The sequence below is a fragment of the Scylla paramamosain genome, unplaced genomic scaffold (genome assembly GCF_035594125.1).
Source record: "Scylla paramamosain isolate STU-SP2022 unplaced genomic scaffold, ASM3559412v1 Contig31, whole genome shotgun sequence".
Taxonomy (NCBI): Eukaryota; Metazoa; Arthropoda; class Malacostraca; order Decapoda; family Portunidae; genus Scylla; species Scylla paramamosain.
Window position 1 is genome coordinate 87501 of NW_026973696.1, and position 16744 is coordinate 104244.

Below are 16744 nucleotides of genomic sequence, written 5' to 3' on the forward strand. Positions count from 1 at the left end.
AAACACTAGATTGCATTATATTCCATTAAAAACACTCTAAATTGTATTAACTTCCACTAGAGCCTTTAAAAACTTGAGTAATTTAAAGACACACATTTGTAAAGGCTATAGAGATTATTAATTTTATTGTTAAAGGTGTTTCAAGCTTAAAAAAACACTAGATTGCATTATATTCCATTAAAAACACTCTAAATTGTATTAACTTCTACTAAAGCTTTTGAAAACTCGAGTAATTTAAAGACACACATTTGCAAAGACTGTGTAGGTTACTAATTTGATTGTTAAGGGTAGTTCAAGCTTAAAAAAACACTAGATTGCATTATATTCCATTAAAAACACTCTAAATTATATTAACTTCTACTAAAGCCTTTGAAAACTCGAGTAATTTAAGACCCTCACATTTGCAAAAGGCCACACAACTTACTGGTTGGTTCTCGAGCATTTCAAGCTTAATAAAACACAAAAGTTTCCACAGGAGCCTTTTAAAACGTTGAATGATTTTCGATTACACACTTAAACTGTTTCCCAAAGCCTGTATGTGTTGTTTACGTTTTCAAGAGCATTTAAAACCCCAACAACACAGTCTTTAATTCCACTTCAGCCTTTTAAAAGCTTAACAAGCCTTGCAGGAGTCCATTTGTGACTTAAACTTGAAAACACCCTTGATAACTTTAATTTTTTCACTGCAAAGCCAAATTGAAACCATGCATAGTTTTTTCAAAGGCCACAAAGATGAATTGAGGGAGAAACACACTTGAAACACTTAGAAAAACACTAAAAACAATCTTCGGAACTTTAAACTTTGATCTCTAGCCAAAAACACACTTAAAAACACTTAAAACACCCTTCAGGATTTTAAACTTTGATCTCTAGCCAAAATACACTTAAAAACAGACCTAAAAACACACTTAAAAACACCCTTGAGAACTTTAATCTATCATATCTAGCCAAAAAACTCTTAAAACACACTTAAAACACCCTTGAGAAGTTTAATTTTCCACTTCTAGCCAAAAAACACTTAAAAAAACACTTAAAACACCTTTGAGAACTTTAATTTTCCACTTCTAGCCAAAAACACACTTAAAAACACACTTAAAACACCTTTGAGACCTTTAACCTTTCATCTCTAGCCAAAAACACACTTAAAAACACACTTAAAATATCCTTTAGAACTTTAATTTTCCACTTCTAGCCAAAAAACACTTAAAAACACACTTAAAACACCTTTGAGAACTTTAATTTATCATCTCTAGCCAAAAAACACTTAAAAAACACTTAAAACACCCTTGAGAACTTTAATTTATCATCTCTAGCCAAAAAACACTTAAAAACACACTTAAAACACCCTTGAGAACTTTAATCTTTCATCTCTAGCCAAAAACACACTTAAAAACACACTTAAAATATCCTTTAGAACTTTAATTTTCCACTTCTAGCCAAAACACACTTAAAAACACACTTAAAACACCCTTGAGAACTTTAATTTTCCACTTCTAGCCAAAAACACACTTAAAGACACACTTAAAACACCCTTGAGAACTTTAATTTTCCACTTCTAGCCAAAAACACACTTAAAACACTCTTAAAACACCCTTGAGAACTTTAATTTATCATCTCTAGCCAAAAACACACTTAAAAACACACTTAAAATACCCTTGAGAACTTTAATTTTCCACCTCTAGCCAAAAACACACTTAAAAACACACTTAAAACACCCTTGAGAACTTTAATTTTCCACTTCTAGCCAAAACACACTTAAAAACACACTTAAAACACCTTTGAGAACTTTAATTTATCATCTCTAGCCAAAAAACACTTAAAACACACTTAAAACACCCTTGAGAACTTTAATTTTCCACTTCTAGCCAAAACACACTTAAAAACACACTTAAAACACCCTTGAGAACTTTAATTTTCCACTTCTAGCCAAAAAACACTTAAAAAAACACTTAAAACACCTTTGAGAACTTTAATTTTCCACCTCTAGCCAAAAACACACTTAAAAACACACTTAAAATATCCTTTAGAACTTTACCCTTTCATCTCTAGCCAAAAACACACTTAAAAACACTTAAAATATCCTTGAGAACTTTAATTTTCCACTTCTAGCCAAAACACACTTAAAAACACACTTAAAACACCCTTGAGAACTTTAATTTATCATCGCTAGCCAAAAACACACTTAAAACACCCTTGAGAACTTTAATTTTCCACTTCTAGCCAAAAAAAACACTTAAAAACACACTTAAAACACCCTTGAGAACTTTAATTTTCCACCTCTAGCCAAAAACACACTTAAAAACACACTTAAAATACCCTTGAGAACTTTAATTTTCCACTTCTAGCCAAAAACACACTTAAAAACACACTTAAAATACCCTTGAGAACTTTAATTTTCCACCTCTAGCCAAAAAACACTTAAAAACACACTTAAAACACCCTTGAGAACTTTAATTTTCCACCTCTAGCCAAAAACACACTTAAAAACACACTTAAAACACCCTTGAGAACTTTAATCTTCCACTTCTAGCCAAAAACACACTTAAAAACACACTTAAAATATCCTTTAGAACTTTAATTTTCCACTTCTAGCCAAAAAACACTTAAAAAACACTTAAAACACCTTTGAGAACTTTAATTTTCCACTTCTAGCCAAAAAAACACTTAAAAACACACTTAAAATACCCTTGAGAACTTTAATTTTCCACTTCTAGCCAAAAAACTCTTAAAAACACTTTTAAAACACCCTTGAGAACTTTAATTTTCCACCTCTAGCCAAAAACACACTTAAAAACACACTTAAAATACCCTTGAGAACTTTAATTTTCCACTTCTAGCCAAAACACACTTAAAATACCCTTGAGAACTTTAATTTATCATCTCTAGCCAAAAAACACTTAAAACACTCTTAAAACACCCTTGAGAACTTTAATTTTCCACCTCTAGCCAAAAACACACTTAAAAACACACTTAAAATATCCTTTAGAACTTTACCCTTTCATCTCTAGCCAAAAACACACTTAAAAACACTTAAAATATCCTTGAGAACTTTAATTTTCCACTTCTAGCCAAAAAACACTTAAAAACACACTTAAAATACCCTTGAGAACTTTAATTTTCCACCTCTAGCCAAAAACACACTTAAAAACACTTAAAATATCCTTTAGAACTTTAATTTTCCACTTCTAGCCAAAAAACACTTAAAAAACACTTAAAACACCCTTGAGAACTTTAATTTATCATCTCTAGCCAAAAAACACTTAAAAAACACACTTAAAACACCCTTGAGAACTTTAATCTTTCATCTCTAGCCAAAAACACACTTAAAACACCCTTGAGAACTTTAATTTTCCACTTCTAGCCAAAAAACACTTAAAAACAAACTTTTATAACACACTTCAAACGCTTAACTTCAAGAATTTAGCGCAAGAAACACCGGGAACATTTAAAACACCAAAAAATTAGCGCAAAAACACCGGAAATATTTAAAACACCCCAGAAAACACATTTAGCTCTTAATTCAGACCAGAAAACACAGAAAAACAAATTTAAAAACCCCTTTCATTTCTCAATCGAAGCAAAAAAATAATAGGCATAACAAATTTATTAAAAAAAAACACAAAAACACATTTGCGGACATAACTTTAAAATCGAGCTAAAAAATGGAAAAAAATTAGTCTAAATACTTTAAACACACAAAAAACACTTTTAAAACACTCTTGAGAACCTTTCAAAGCCTTTTAGAAGTACGACAGTTGACAGTACGTGCCGCTCTCTCTCTCTCTCTCTCTCTCTCTCTCTCTCTCTCTCTCTCTCTCTCTCTCTCTCTCTCTCTCTCGTTAATCGATAAACTTAATATTTTTCATAATATGCCCACGGTTTGTGTTGAGTTTGTTTGTTTGTTTGTGTTGTTTGTTACAATCTGCCTCCTTCCTTGGGCTACTGTATATATGAAACACACACACGCACACACACCACACATGCACACACTCACACACACACACACACACACACACACACACTTATGTACGTGTGTGTGTGTGTGTGTGTACGTGTTTTCAGCCTTTATATGTATTTTTAGAAGCAGATGGTCAGATAGAGATGTACTACTACTACTGTAACCACCACCACCACCACTACCACTACTACTACTACTACTCATACGTGTCCTCCCTGTCACTTCCCCCTCCCCCTTCCTCTGTCACGGTGTAACGCGCAGGTGTTGATTTTTGTTGCCAGGTACCTAAGGGAGTGTCAAAAGACTTAATCTACAACAGCAAGCAATTTCGTACCCTCCTGGAGATGGGTTATAAGGTGAGGCCCACATGTTACACGATTACATTGCCAACACTTGTCAAAATTGCCTTATGGTTTGTCTTGAGGTCGGGACTGTCACTGTTGTCTGTCTCTCCTTATGTGTTGGGAAAGTGCTTTTTTGTTATTATTATTATTTTTATTGTTTTTATCTGTTTGGTAATGAATATTCACTTTTTTTTTATTAAAGGCTATAATTAAAAAAAAAATACTGCCTTATGGTTTGTCTTGAGGTCGGGACTGTCACTGTTGTCTGTCTCTCCTTATGTGTTGGGAAAGTGCTTTTTTTGTTATTATTATTATTTTTATTGTTTTTTCCTGTTTGGTGATCAATAATTACTTTTTTTTTTTATTAAAGGCTATAATTAAAAAAAATACTGCTTTAAGGTTTGTCTTGAGGTCGGGACTGTCACTGTTGTCTGTCTCTCCTTATGTGTTGGCAAATTGCTTTATTATTATTATTATTATTATTATTATTATTATTATTATTATTATTATTATTTTCTGTCTGGTAATCAATATTCACTTTTTTCTTCTTAAAGGCTATAACTTAAAAAAAAATGCTTTATGGTTTGTCTTGAGGTCGGGACTGTCACTGTTGTCTGTCTCTCTCCTTATACTATGTGTTGGGAAATTGCTCTTTTTGTATTGTTTTCTCGTTGTTAATCAATATTTATTTTGCTTTTTTACACTAAAAAAAAAAATTGCCTTATGGTTTGTCTTGGGGTCGGGACTGTCACTGTTGTCTGTCTCCTTATATTATGTGTTGCGGAAATACCTTCTTATTGTTTTCTCTTTCTGGTAATTAACGATGTTTTGTTAGATTATAAAGAAAAACAAGTGATTGCTATTTGGTTTGTCTTGAGGTTGGGACTGTCACTGTTGTCTGTCTCTCCTTATATACAGTAAAATCCCTCTCATCCGGCATTCGAGTATCCGGCAGCTTCAAGTATCCGGCACATTTTTCCCCGAGCCTTAAAGTCAATAAAAAATCAATGTGTACTCATAAAATCGATTAAAATTCCCGTGCAAGGCATACTTTGTCCCCTCGCCAGCAGAGCGCACTGCTTCGCGCCACCCGCGGCCCACTGCACTGGGTTTACTCAGTCCCACGTGTGCACTGTTTATCGCCTGATGCCTTCATCATGCCTAAAGTTGTAGAAAAGAGGAAGCGTGTTGTGCTTACACTTAAGCAGCTGATCAGATCAGCTGCTGATTAAGATCAGCTGATCTTGGTTATGGTAAGATGCGTGAGTGTAGGGTGGTGATTGTGGACATAATTTCACTTCTATTCAAGTATCCGGCAATATTCAAGTATCCGGCATGTCGGCGGTCCCGTTGATGTCGGATAAGAGGGATTTTACTGTAACGTGCGAAAAAAAAAAATTGCGGAGGAAATAAATATATTTTTTATTAACTTATTTTTAGCTATATTTTTTTTTCATACAGTAAATATAGACGTTAAATTTTTAGACCGTAACTGAGAAAAGTGTAACTTGACGTATTGATATTGGGACTGTCATTTGTGTTTTCCTTGGTTAGTGAACGCCTTGCTTTTCGAACAAATCAATTTAAAGTTTTGATTCTCAGTTTATTTTGCGTTGCCTTACAGAAATTTGGATCTTTGACAAAATATCTCGATTAACTTAAAAGAAAGACTCGTTTGTAATTGTTTCTCAAAAAAATATTTGTTTAATTTTTACTCGGAGGAGAGAGGCAGCGGGCAGGACAGTAATGAAATCTTAAATACAGTAAATGTGATCCCGTTGAAATTTCTTGATTAAAAGTCAATTTTAAAACCAAAGTAAAAAAAAAAAAATGCCTTATGACTTTTCTTGAGGCCGGGACTGTCACTTATCGCCTTATTTCAGACCAAAACAAACAATTGGCTGATATATACATAGCTGTCGGGACTGTCATTGTTGTCTGTCTCTCCTTTCGCATTGTTGGGCGGGGAAAAAAAAATTAGGTTTGTTTCCTGTGGTGATTAAAAAGTGATGTTTATATTTAGTGTCCATCTTGCATCCGGGACTGTCACTGATAGGGAAACATTTGATGGGTGAAAATTATGACAGATGTTGATTACAGATATCCACCTTTATAGAATTTAAATGTATTAGGAAAAAAAAAAAAAAAAACTTATTTACCTTGTCATTTCCATTGTGTTTAGGTATGCCAGGGAAAATCGCCGTGGAAATTAGAAGTTATTACAATCACAAATATTTACCCTTGTTTTCCTCAAAGAATGCAAATGTTTGAGGGAAAAAACTTATTAATTATGTCACTTTGAAGAATGAATAAGAATGAATCAGCTGCCTCTATCAAAGAATGCAAGAGAAAGAAGAACACCTTGTGGAACTCCCTTGATGGCATGCAGCTCGTGGCGTTTATTGCCCTAAGGCTGAGGTTGCATGTGACACTGCAGCCTGGCTTGAGTATAAACGCCACGACTTCCGATGCCTGTCTGACTGGTGGCGTTTGTGTGTTAGAGAGAGAGAGAGAGAGAGAGAGAGAGAGAGGTGCCTCAGTCCTGCAGTGGATGTCATTTCAACTGGCAATCCCTCTCGACTTCGCACAAAACACAACAACATTAACATCAACAACCACCACAACGATAACGACCACAGTGGCCATTCTACCATACCTAACTACACTATCACCCATTAATTAGCTTCGATTGTTGCACATTCCTGTCGTGTCCCCAGCTAAGATTTCCTTGAATGAATAATTGGTGTTTTTTTTGTTTTTCATGCTTCCGTGAATTCTCGAACGGAGGAGGAGGAGATGCATAAGTACTGGGGTTACTGGGTGAATCTCTTTTGCCTTCTCTGTTTCTCTTTTCGCAGGAATATTACTGGTTTCTCTGCCTTTCCAGGGGGTTTAACCTTGAAAAGCCTGTTTGTTTACGTTCTCCCCTGTCTCTTGCTCTGGTTCACTTGTCTATTGTGTTATGGCGTTTATTGTTTAGGAGTTGAGATGATGGTGTTTATAATTGTTTCTACTTATTGTTTTTTGTTTTTTTTTATATGTCGTAATAGTGTGTGTGTGTGTATGTGTGTGTGTGTGTGTGTTGCCAGCCAGCCACACTCTTGTACTGTCTTATTTCAGGGTTTAATCTTTTTTTCCCTGTTTTGTGGTGTTTTTCCCGTGACGTGGGCTCACTTTCCCTGTTTTTTCCCTTCATTTTAAAAGCTTTTGTCGTTAACCCCTTTTTTCCCTCACCAGCGAGCCACTCAGAGTCATGTTGCACTTTTCTACAATCTATTCACCTTTTTTCACCTTTTTTGCAGTCGAAAACTCGCTTATTTTCATGTTTTCCTTCGAGATCAAGATTAATTTTTGCCGCAGTTCTTTTTCCCATCAATTCTAGGTCCCATTTTGGTGTAGGGAGGTTTGAGAAGGTGTAGTGAGGAGATGAGACAGTATAGGGAGGATTGAGAGAGTATAAGGAGTCAAGATGGTTTTTATACCTAAGCCGGTGTTCGGAAAGATTCTCCTCTCTCATCACTGCTATTTCCCAAGGCCACAGAGATGACTGGCAGGGTTCTTGAGTGTGTTTCTTCTGTCACTAATGTAGAAATGTTGTTAATCTGTCACTGGAGCCGTAAAAACACCCTCATTTCAACTAGAACCTTTTAAAAGTGTTTCTCTTGCTAATAATGTAGAAATGTTGTTAATCTGTCACTGGAGCTTTAAAAACACCCTTAAAAACCCACATCATTTCAACTAGAACCTTTTAAAAGTGTTTTCTTGCTAATATTGTAGAAATGTTTTTAATCTGTCACTGGAATCGTAAAAATACCTTTAAAAACCCGCGTCATTTCAACTAGAACCTTTTAAAAGTGTTTTCTTGCTAATATTGTAGAAATGTTTTTAATCTGTCACTGGAATCGTAAAAATACCTTTAAAAACCCGCGTCATTTCAACTAGAACCTTTTAAAAGTGTTTTCTTGCTAATATTGTAGAAATGTTGTTAATCTGTCACTGGAACCGTAAAAACACCCTTAAAAACCCGCATCATTTCAACTAGAACCTTTTAAAAGTGTTTTTCTTGCTAATATTGTAGAAATCTTGTTAATCTGTCACTGGAGCCGTAAAAACACCCTTAAAAACCCGTGTCATTTCAACTAGAACCTTTTAAAAGTGTTTCTCTTGCTAATAATGTAGAAATGTTGTTAATCTGCCACTGAAACTGTAAAAACACCCTTGAAAACCCACGTCACTTCAACTAGAGCCTTTTAAAAGAGTGTTTCTCCTGCTAATAACGTCAAAACCTTGTTAATCTGTCACTGGAGCCATAAAAACACCCTTGAAAACCCACATCATTTCAACTAGAGCCTTTGGGAAGTAGTGAAAAATACAGATAGGAGGTTTAGCAAAATAGAATACTTGGAGATGTGTCTGACTAGCCGGCTGAACATCACTTTTGTCCCCAAGTGTACATACTAAGCTTGTCTGGCGTGTTTGGGTATAACTTGTGGTGTTGGTTGAAATAATTGAATTTCTTTTATTCATTTGTTTACTTTTCTTTCGCTCAATGTCTAAGTGACGACAAGTATTACTATCACACTTATAATTAGGGTGACGGATGATGGACGAGGTAGAATTGGGTCGTTAGGGTGATAAGCTGGGAGGAATTAGGTTATGTTAGGGTGAGAGGCTGGTGTTGGTGTTCACCCTGGGAAGTGTTGGGTTAGGTTAGGGTGACAAATGCCAGAGTTTAAATTTTGTGTGTGTGTCAAGAATTAAGGATTTTTTGGCAGCCATGTTTAATTTTTTGGTGATTTGAGTGCCAGGTTTGTTTAATTAATTTTTATTGAGTGCCAGAGGTTAAAATTTATCAGAATCAACATTTATTTATTTATTTATTTGTTCATTTTGGAGTGCCATATTTAATTGATGATTTCAGTGTCAGGTTTCAGTTTAATTAGTGCCAAAGGTAACAGGAGTTTTATTGAGTGCCAGAATCAACATTTATTTATTTGTTTATATATTTATTTGTTTTGGAGTGCCATATTTAATACTTTTGGTGATTTCAGTGCCAGATTTCAGTTGAATTAGTGCCAGAGATAACAGGAATTTTTATTAGAGTGCCAGAAGGTTCAGATTTGAAAGATTTGACCCAATGATGCCAGGGATTAAAAAAAATATATTGCTTTATTTATTTATTTATTTATTTGTTTATTTATTTGTGCCAGAACCTTGTAAGAGTGCTATAGAATTAAGATTTGACCAGTTAACACCAAGAATTAAACCTTTGTTAGTGAAAAGGATTATAATTTGTTGAATCAGTTGTATATTAAAGAAAAAGTCATTATTTTCAGGGCAGATTAAAGAAAATGTCAATATTTGCTGAGTAATCAAAGAAAACATCAGTATTTTCAAGGCAGACCTAAGAAGAATCAGTATTAACTAACAGTAGCATCATTCAAATTATTAGTAAGATGATTTATTGCAATATAACACAACCTGTTACAATTATAATTATACATTGTCAAATTTATTAACTTTTCAATGTTAGAATATAGAAAAACAGTCAGTATTTATAGGGTTAACAGTACCACCATTCATACTACAGTCATCCCTTATTAAAATCATGAAAAACTGTATATATATATATGCCTACAAACATCAACTAACTCAAAATAATTAATAAACAAATAATCAGCTAGGGTATCTCACGTCAGGCCCTTAGGAACACCTGTGAGCACTCAAAAACCTTTCAAAATCAGAGAAAACTGTATTGATATGTCCACAAACATTTTATTTATCAACTAACTCAAAAATAAAAATAATCATAGTTACGTAATCTCCTCTAAAAATTCGAATCAAAAACAAAAAATCAAAGAAAACATTAATCCATTACAGAAAACCATGAATTTTAAGGGATGACTGTACCAATAATGATTTTTTTCCCCTCAGTACAGCAATATTAATCACTTTTCTTCCTGCTGTGTGTACATAACGAGTGTTTGTGTGTGGCTTAGGGTGGCCAGGATGGTTTGTTTACATTGAGAGGTTGGGGGGGGGTGACACTCCAGTACCTTCATACATGTGTTTACATTAGCGGTCTCAGTGTGTTGATATTTCACTTTGCATCTTATGTTTTCAAAGGTCAGGGTTAATTTTTTTGTGTTTCTGGGTATTTTAGGGCGTTCTCTTTTCAACTTGTGATGTAGACGTCTTATTTAGCTCTTCAGAATCGTGGGAAGACCAGTTAACTTCCCCACTACAGCCTTTTAAACTTAAGAAATGTTGAAGGATGCTCAGTAACTTCCACTGTGGCCTGTTAAACCATTACTAGAACCACGAAAACCCCAATAACATCACTGGAAACACAAAAAAACACCTTGAAAACCCCCAGTGACACCTCTAAGCCCACAAAAAACACTTGAAAACTCCAGTAACTTTAATTGAACCACAAAAAACACCCTTTAAAACCCCAGTAACTTAATAGAACCATGAAAAACATCTCGAAAACCCCAACAACACCACTAGAACCACAAAAAAACACCTTGAAAACCCCAACACGACCACTAGAAACACGAAAAACACCTTGAAAACCCCAACAACATCCACCACTGCCTTTAAAACCAAACCGGGATGAGAAGAGAGAGCAAAACTTCGTAAAACACAGAAACAAGGCGATTTCCTTCACGAGAAACACATCTCGTATTAAATTAGACCTGGAAAAGAACCGGAGACTTAGAAAAAGACACTTGAAACATCCCTACAAACACACACACACGCACGCACACCCTCGCGACTATGTACCAGCGTTAAACCACAAAGGGTCGTTATTTTTGTGTTTCCCGCAGAAGGAGGACATCGAGGCTGCTCTTCGTAACAACAACATGGCCCTGGATGACTCGTTGATGGAGTTAGGGAACCGTGGAGGAGGCGAGGCTTGGAGGAATACAGGACTTGAGGAACACGCCCCCTTTGACATAAACAATCCGAACTTCCAGAGGTTCCCCCCTGGGCCGCACCACCTTCCTTTCCCCTCCCAGGTTTGTTTTGGGGGTGTTTGGGGGGTTGTGGGTGACAGGGGCAGTGTTTGTTTGTTTGTTTGTTTGATTTTTGCTGTTTTTTGTTTGTGAAATTCTCTCTCTCTCTCTCTCTCTCTCTCTCTCTCTCTCTCTCTCTCTCTCTCTCTCTCTCTCTCTCTCTCTCTCTCTCTCTCTCTCTCTCTCTCTCTCTCTCTCTCTCTCTTACCCAAACACTTCTTTCTACCTCTCTCTCACTCACAAACACACACACGCACACAAACACATTTCTTTCTGCTTCTCACTTTTTCACACACACACACATACACACACCCCATACCTCTCTCTTTTCCTCACTTCCACGCACATTTCCGCCCCTAACCGAACCACCCATCCACACAGGGCGGCTCTGGCAACGCTCCACACGTCCGCGCACTGATGCAACACATTCAGACAGCAGTGCAGGCTGGGTACCTCAATCCTCAGATATTGAACCAGCCGTTAGCTCCAACTACCCTCGTTCTCCTTAACCACATGCTGAGCCACATAAACGTCTTGCAGAAGTTCTCTCAGCAGCAAGCTCTGTGCCAGGCCCATGCTCACCTCAACAAGAATTCCTCCACAACTCTGCTACAGTTGAATATTAATATCACCAAAACGAAGCAACAGATTCAGAATTTGCAGGTAAGAGAGAGGGAAGAGGTGATGGGTTGCGTGAGGGCATGGGGGAGGAATGGTATAGGTGGAAGGAGGTAGTGATGGGAGAAGAAGGGGAGGAAGGACTGAAGGTGGAGGGTTGTGAAGAAGAGGAGGAGGAGGAGGAAAGGAGCTGGGGAAAGGGAGATAAGTAGGAAGATTAAAGAAGAACAGGAGGAGGAGGAGAAAGAGAATACGCACACACACACACACGCGCGCTGAAAAACCTAAACAAACATGACAATACTAAACCGAACACCACTACCCACTGCATCACCAGTACCCTCACCCCCCTCCCACCCACAGAACCAGATAGCCGCACAACAGGCCCTCTACGTGAAGCAGCAGCAGCAGCACCACCAGCAGCTGCACCCACATATCTCAGCAGGTCCTCCCGGCGCCCAGGCTGATTTTTTCACCAAGCCGAGTCTTCCAGACCAGTTGTACGGCAGTTTTAACCAACTGTCCGTCAGCGACAACCCTGCCGCCGCTGCTGTTGTCAGTACTGGGGTACGTGGTGCTTGCGTTTTGCCGTCTGTGTTGTCGGTTCTTGCAATATTTGTTGTTTAAAGCAAGTGTGTTTGTGTGTGTGTGAAAAAATGTCTTCTCACACATCTTACCACAACACACACACACACACTCACGCACACACCTAACCTAATCTAGCCTAACCTAACTTCTGGCCCTCAAATAGACCGGGAGTCGTCTCCACCAGCACTGGAAGCTCCCATCGCCTGAGACAGATGATGCTGAGTTTATCCGAGCCCCTGGAGCTCCTGGGAAGCCAACCATGCCCCAGTCACACCCATCTCCTAACCTCACACCGCTCCTTGGAAGCTCCAGCAGGTACGATGGGGCGGGAATGGGCAACAAAAATGGGTGGGTGATGGTTGACAGGAAGAGGTGTGTAGAGAAACATGTGTGGGTGTGTGTGATGGAGAAAATGTGATCATAACTAGATAGATTAATAATTTGAGATATAAAGTTCTCTCTCTCTCTCTCTCTCTGCAACAGTACTTGGTCGCTGAACCGCACGTCTGAGTCCGGCTGGCCAGAGAACAACACTGTGGCCAGCGACAACAGCCCCAGTGGCGTGGTGGACAAGGGTGTGCCAAATATGGACACCTCTCAGTGGGCCGCCTCCTCCCAGGCTAATGTGTCAGGTTCCTACGGTCTTGATATTAAGCCATTCGAGCCTGGCAAACCTTGGCTGGTACGTATGTGTGTTTGTGTGTTGGTTCTCTCTCTATCTTTGCAGTATTTGTTTGTTTAATATATTTTTTTCCTCCTTGCTTCAACTAGAATCATGAAAATACCCTTGAAAACCCCAAAACTTTTATTAGAACCTTAAAAACACCCTTGAAAACCCCAAAACTTCTACTAGAACCATAAAAACACCCTTGAAAACCCCAAAACTTCTATTAGAACCTTAAAAACACCCTTGAAAACCCAAAAACTTCTACTAGAACCATAAAAACACCCTTGAGAACCCCACAACTTTCACTAGAACCATAAAAACACCCTTGAGAACCCCACAACTTTCACTAGAACCATAAAAACACCCTTGAGAACCCCACAACTTTCACTAGAACCTTAAAAACACCCTTTAAAATCCCAAAACTTCTATTAGAACCTTAAAAACACCCTTGAAAATCCCAAAACTTCTATTAGAACCTTAAAACACCCTTGAAAACCCCAAAACTTCTATTAGAACCTTAAAAACACCCTTGAAAATCCCAAAACTTCTATTAGAACCTTAAAAACACCCTTAAAAATCCCAAAACTTCTATTAGAACCTTAAAAGCACCCTTGAAAACCCCAAAAACTCCTACTAGAACCTTAAAAACACCCTTGAAAATCCCAAAACTTCTATTAGAACCTTAAAAACACCCTTGAAAACCCCACAACTTTCACTAGAACCTTAAAAACACCCTTGAAAACCCCAAAAACTTCTACTAGAACCTTAAAAACACCCTTGAAAATCCCAAAATTTCACTAGAACCATAAAAACACCCTTGAAAACCCCAAAACCTTCTACTAGAACCATAAAAACACCCTTGAAAACCCCAAAACTCCTACTAGAACCATAAAAACACCCTTGAAAACCCCAAAAATTCACCAGAACCACAAAACACATGCAGTAGAACCTTAAAAAAACACCCACCACCTTTCAGAACCCCACCAAAAGCAGCAAACACATTAATCACCTATATTTGTTTTAATACATCGCAGGAAAATTAAATAAACCCCTTTCAACAGCCACTGAACCCTTAAACCTCTCTTTAAACCTCTCAGATCTTTGCACATAGCAGGAAAATTAAATAAACCCCTTTCAACAGCCACTGAACCCTTAAACCTCTCTTTAAACCTCTCAGATCTTCGCCTAATCCCCCTTGCACAAACCCTGACCCCTTTAGACCACGCCCCTGTAACCCCCTGTAACCCCCTGTAAACCCCCTGTAAACCCCACTGTAACCCCCCCTGTAACCCCACATGTCTCTCCTGCAGATGAAGAACATTGAAGATGATCCAAACATAACACCTGGCTCTGTCACACGGTCGCCCTTGTCCATCAACATCAAGGACTCGGAACTCTTGTCGTCAATCAGCAAGACTCCCACCACTAACACAGTTTCCGACATCACCAGCCACCTGCCGTCTCTCTCCCTGTCTTCTAATACATGGAGCTTCAACCCAGGCCCTGGACACCATACTGCCAACTCCCCGCTGTCTGTGTGAGTGTCCGAGAGTGAGGGATTGTGTCGCAGGCTGTGAAAAATGGTATTGTGTGATTTGTTTATTTATTTATTTTTTTTCTAGCTGAATTACTTTTTTTAATGGTAATTCTCTGCTGTCTGTGTGAGTGTCAGAGAGAGAGAGAGAGAGAGAGAGAGAGAGAGAGAGAGAGAGAGAGAGAGAGAGAGAGAGAGAGAGAGTTCTTTTAGATGTTTATTTATTTATTTATTTATTTGATGTGTATGTGTGAGAGAGAGAGAGAGAGAGAGAGAGAGAGAGAGAGAGAGGAATTTTGCATATTCATCAAATTAAGTCACTTTTCCAAGCATATGTGTGTGTGTTTTCATTTGTCTGCATGTCTGTCTATCTATCTATCTATCTATCTATTTTTCTTTCTTTCTTTCTTTCTTTCTTTCTTTCTTTCTTTCTTTCTTTCTTTCTTTCTTTCTTTCTTTCTATTCTTTCTGTCTGTCTGTCTGTCTATCTATCTGTGTGTGCATGTGTGTGTGCTTACGGCCCCCTCCCCGCAGGGACAGCAAGCTGGGCGGTAGCAGCAGCAAGAGTGGATCGGGGTGGAGTGAGGGTGGCCACGACGGCTCCACCACACTGGCGTCGGAGCTGTGGGGCGCCCCGGGCAACAAGCTGAGGGGACCCCCACCTGGCCTCATCGCCGGCAGCGTGCCCAAGAGTGGCGTGGTGGGCGGTGGCGGAGGCAGCGGTAGCGGAGGGGGCGGGTGGGGGGCCGCCCTGAGCCGCTCCACCTCCTGGTCCGGGGATCAGCACCGCAATCCCCAAAACAGTGCCTTACATTCTGCAGCGGGCGTGGCTCCTTCAGGGGCCTGGACCAATAACCAACCCCCCTCCACATGGCTCATCCTTAAGAACCTAACCCCACAGGTAATCCACGCGATGGAATAGGGGGACAGGACACACACTGGCTGGTGGGCGAGGAAAGGACACATTAGGAAGGGAGAAGATTAGGAAGGGAGAAGAAGGGAGGAGGAGGAAGAGGAGAGGATAACACACACACACACACACACACACACACACACACACACAGGAATGGGGAAGAGGACAGGAAGAGGTATTGATAGAGGAGAAGAGAAGAGAGAGAGAGATTATGAAAGGAGGAGGAGGACGAGGAGAGGATAAGGAGAGGATAACACACACACACACACACACACACACACACATACAAGAATAGGGAAGAGGACAGGAAGAGGTATTGATAGAGAAGAGAAGAGAGAGAGAGATTATGAAAGGAGGAGGAGGACGAGGAGAGGATAAGGAGAGGATAACACACACACACACACACACACACACACACACACACATACATACAGGAATGGGGAAGAGGACAGGAAGAGGTATTGATAGAGAAGAGAAGAGAGAGAGAGATTATGAAAGGAGGAGGAGGACGAGGAGAGGATAAGTGTCTTGAAATCTTAATAGACAATAAACCTTTAACGATACAGAATTGAAATAAGACAGGTGCTGCTACAGGTCACCCCCTATTCAGTGACCCATCTGTATTGTGATATATGTGTGTTTATAATGTCCGTTTACCTGTGTTGACGATTAAAATGTTTGTTTTTTCCTCCCTCTCTTCCTGTCCTCTCCTGTCTGCTCTTCCTGTTCCTCCTGTTCTTCCTACTCCCTTTCTTCCTTCCCTTAATTCTTTCTCTTTTTTCCCATCCTCCATTTCTCTCTTTCTCTCTCTCCTTCCTCTCTTCTGTCCCTCCCCTCCATCTCTGTCTCCTCTCTTCCCTTCACTCGTGTCCCTCCCCCAATCCCTCCTCTCTCCTTCTCTCCACTGCTGTCTCTTCCTTCTCTGTACCTCCTGGTGTTCCTGTCACTGCTGCTGCTGTCACAGATTGATGGTTCTACTTTGAAGACCCTGTGCATGCAACATGGCCCACTGGTGAACTTCTACCTGTCTCTCAACCATGGATTTGCACTTGTGAATTACGGTTCACGAGAGGAGGCTGCCAAGGTGAGAATAATAATAATAA

The 16744-nt window shown here is 38.9% G+C and overlaps 1 protein-coding gene across 1 annotated transcript in view; it reads left to right on the forward strand.

Annotated features, from left to right (window-relative positions):
* Positions 1 to 16744, forward strand: part of LOC135097763 (trinucleotide repeat-containing gene 6A protein-like) — a 46527-nt gene that overhangs the window by 18054 nt on the left and 11729 nt on the right. The window contains 9 exon segments of the mRNA XM_063999789.1: positions 4240 to 4314; positions 11133 to 11324; positions 11703 to 11984; positions 12303 to 12506; positions 12691 to 12842; positions 13011 to 13209; positions 14505 to 14731; positions 15263 to 15629; positions 16606 to 16725. Of these exon segments, the coding sequence (XP_063855859.1) occupies positions 4240 to 4314; positions 11133 to 11324; positions 11703 to 11984; positions 12303 to 12506; positions 12691 to 12842; positions 13011 to 13209; positions 14505 to 14731; positions 15263 to 15629; positions 16606 to 16725 (1818 nt within the window).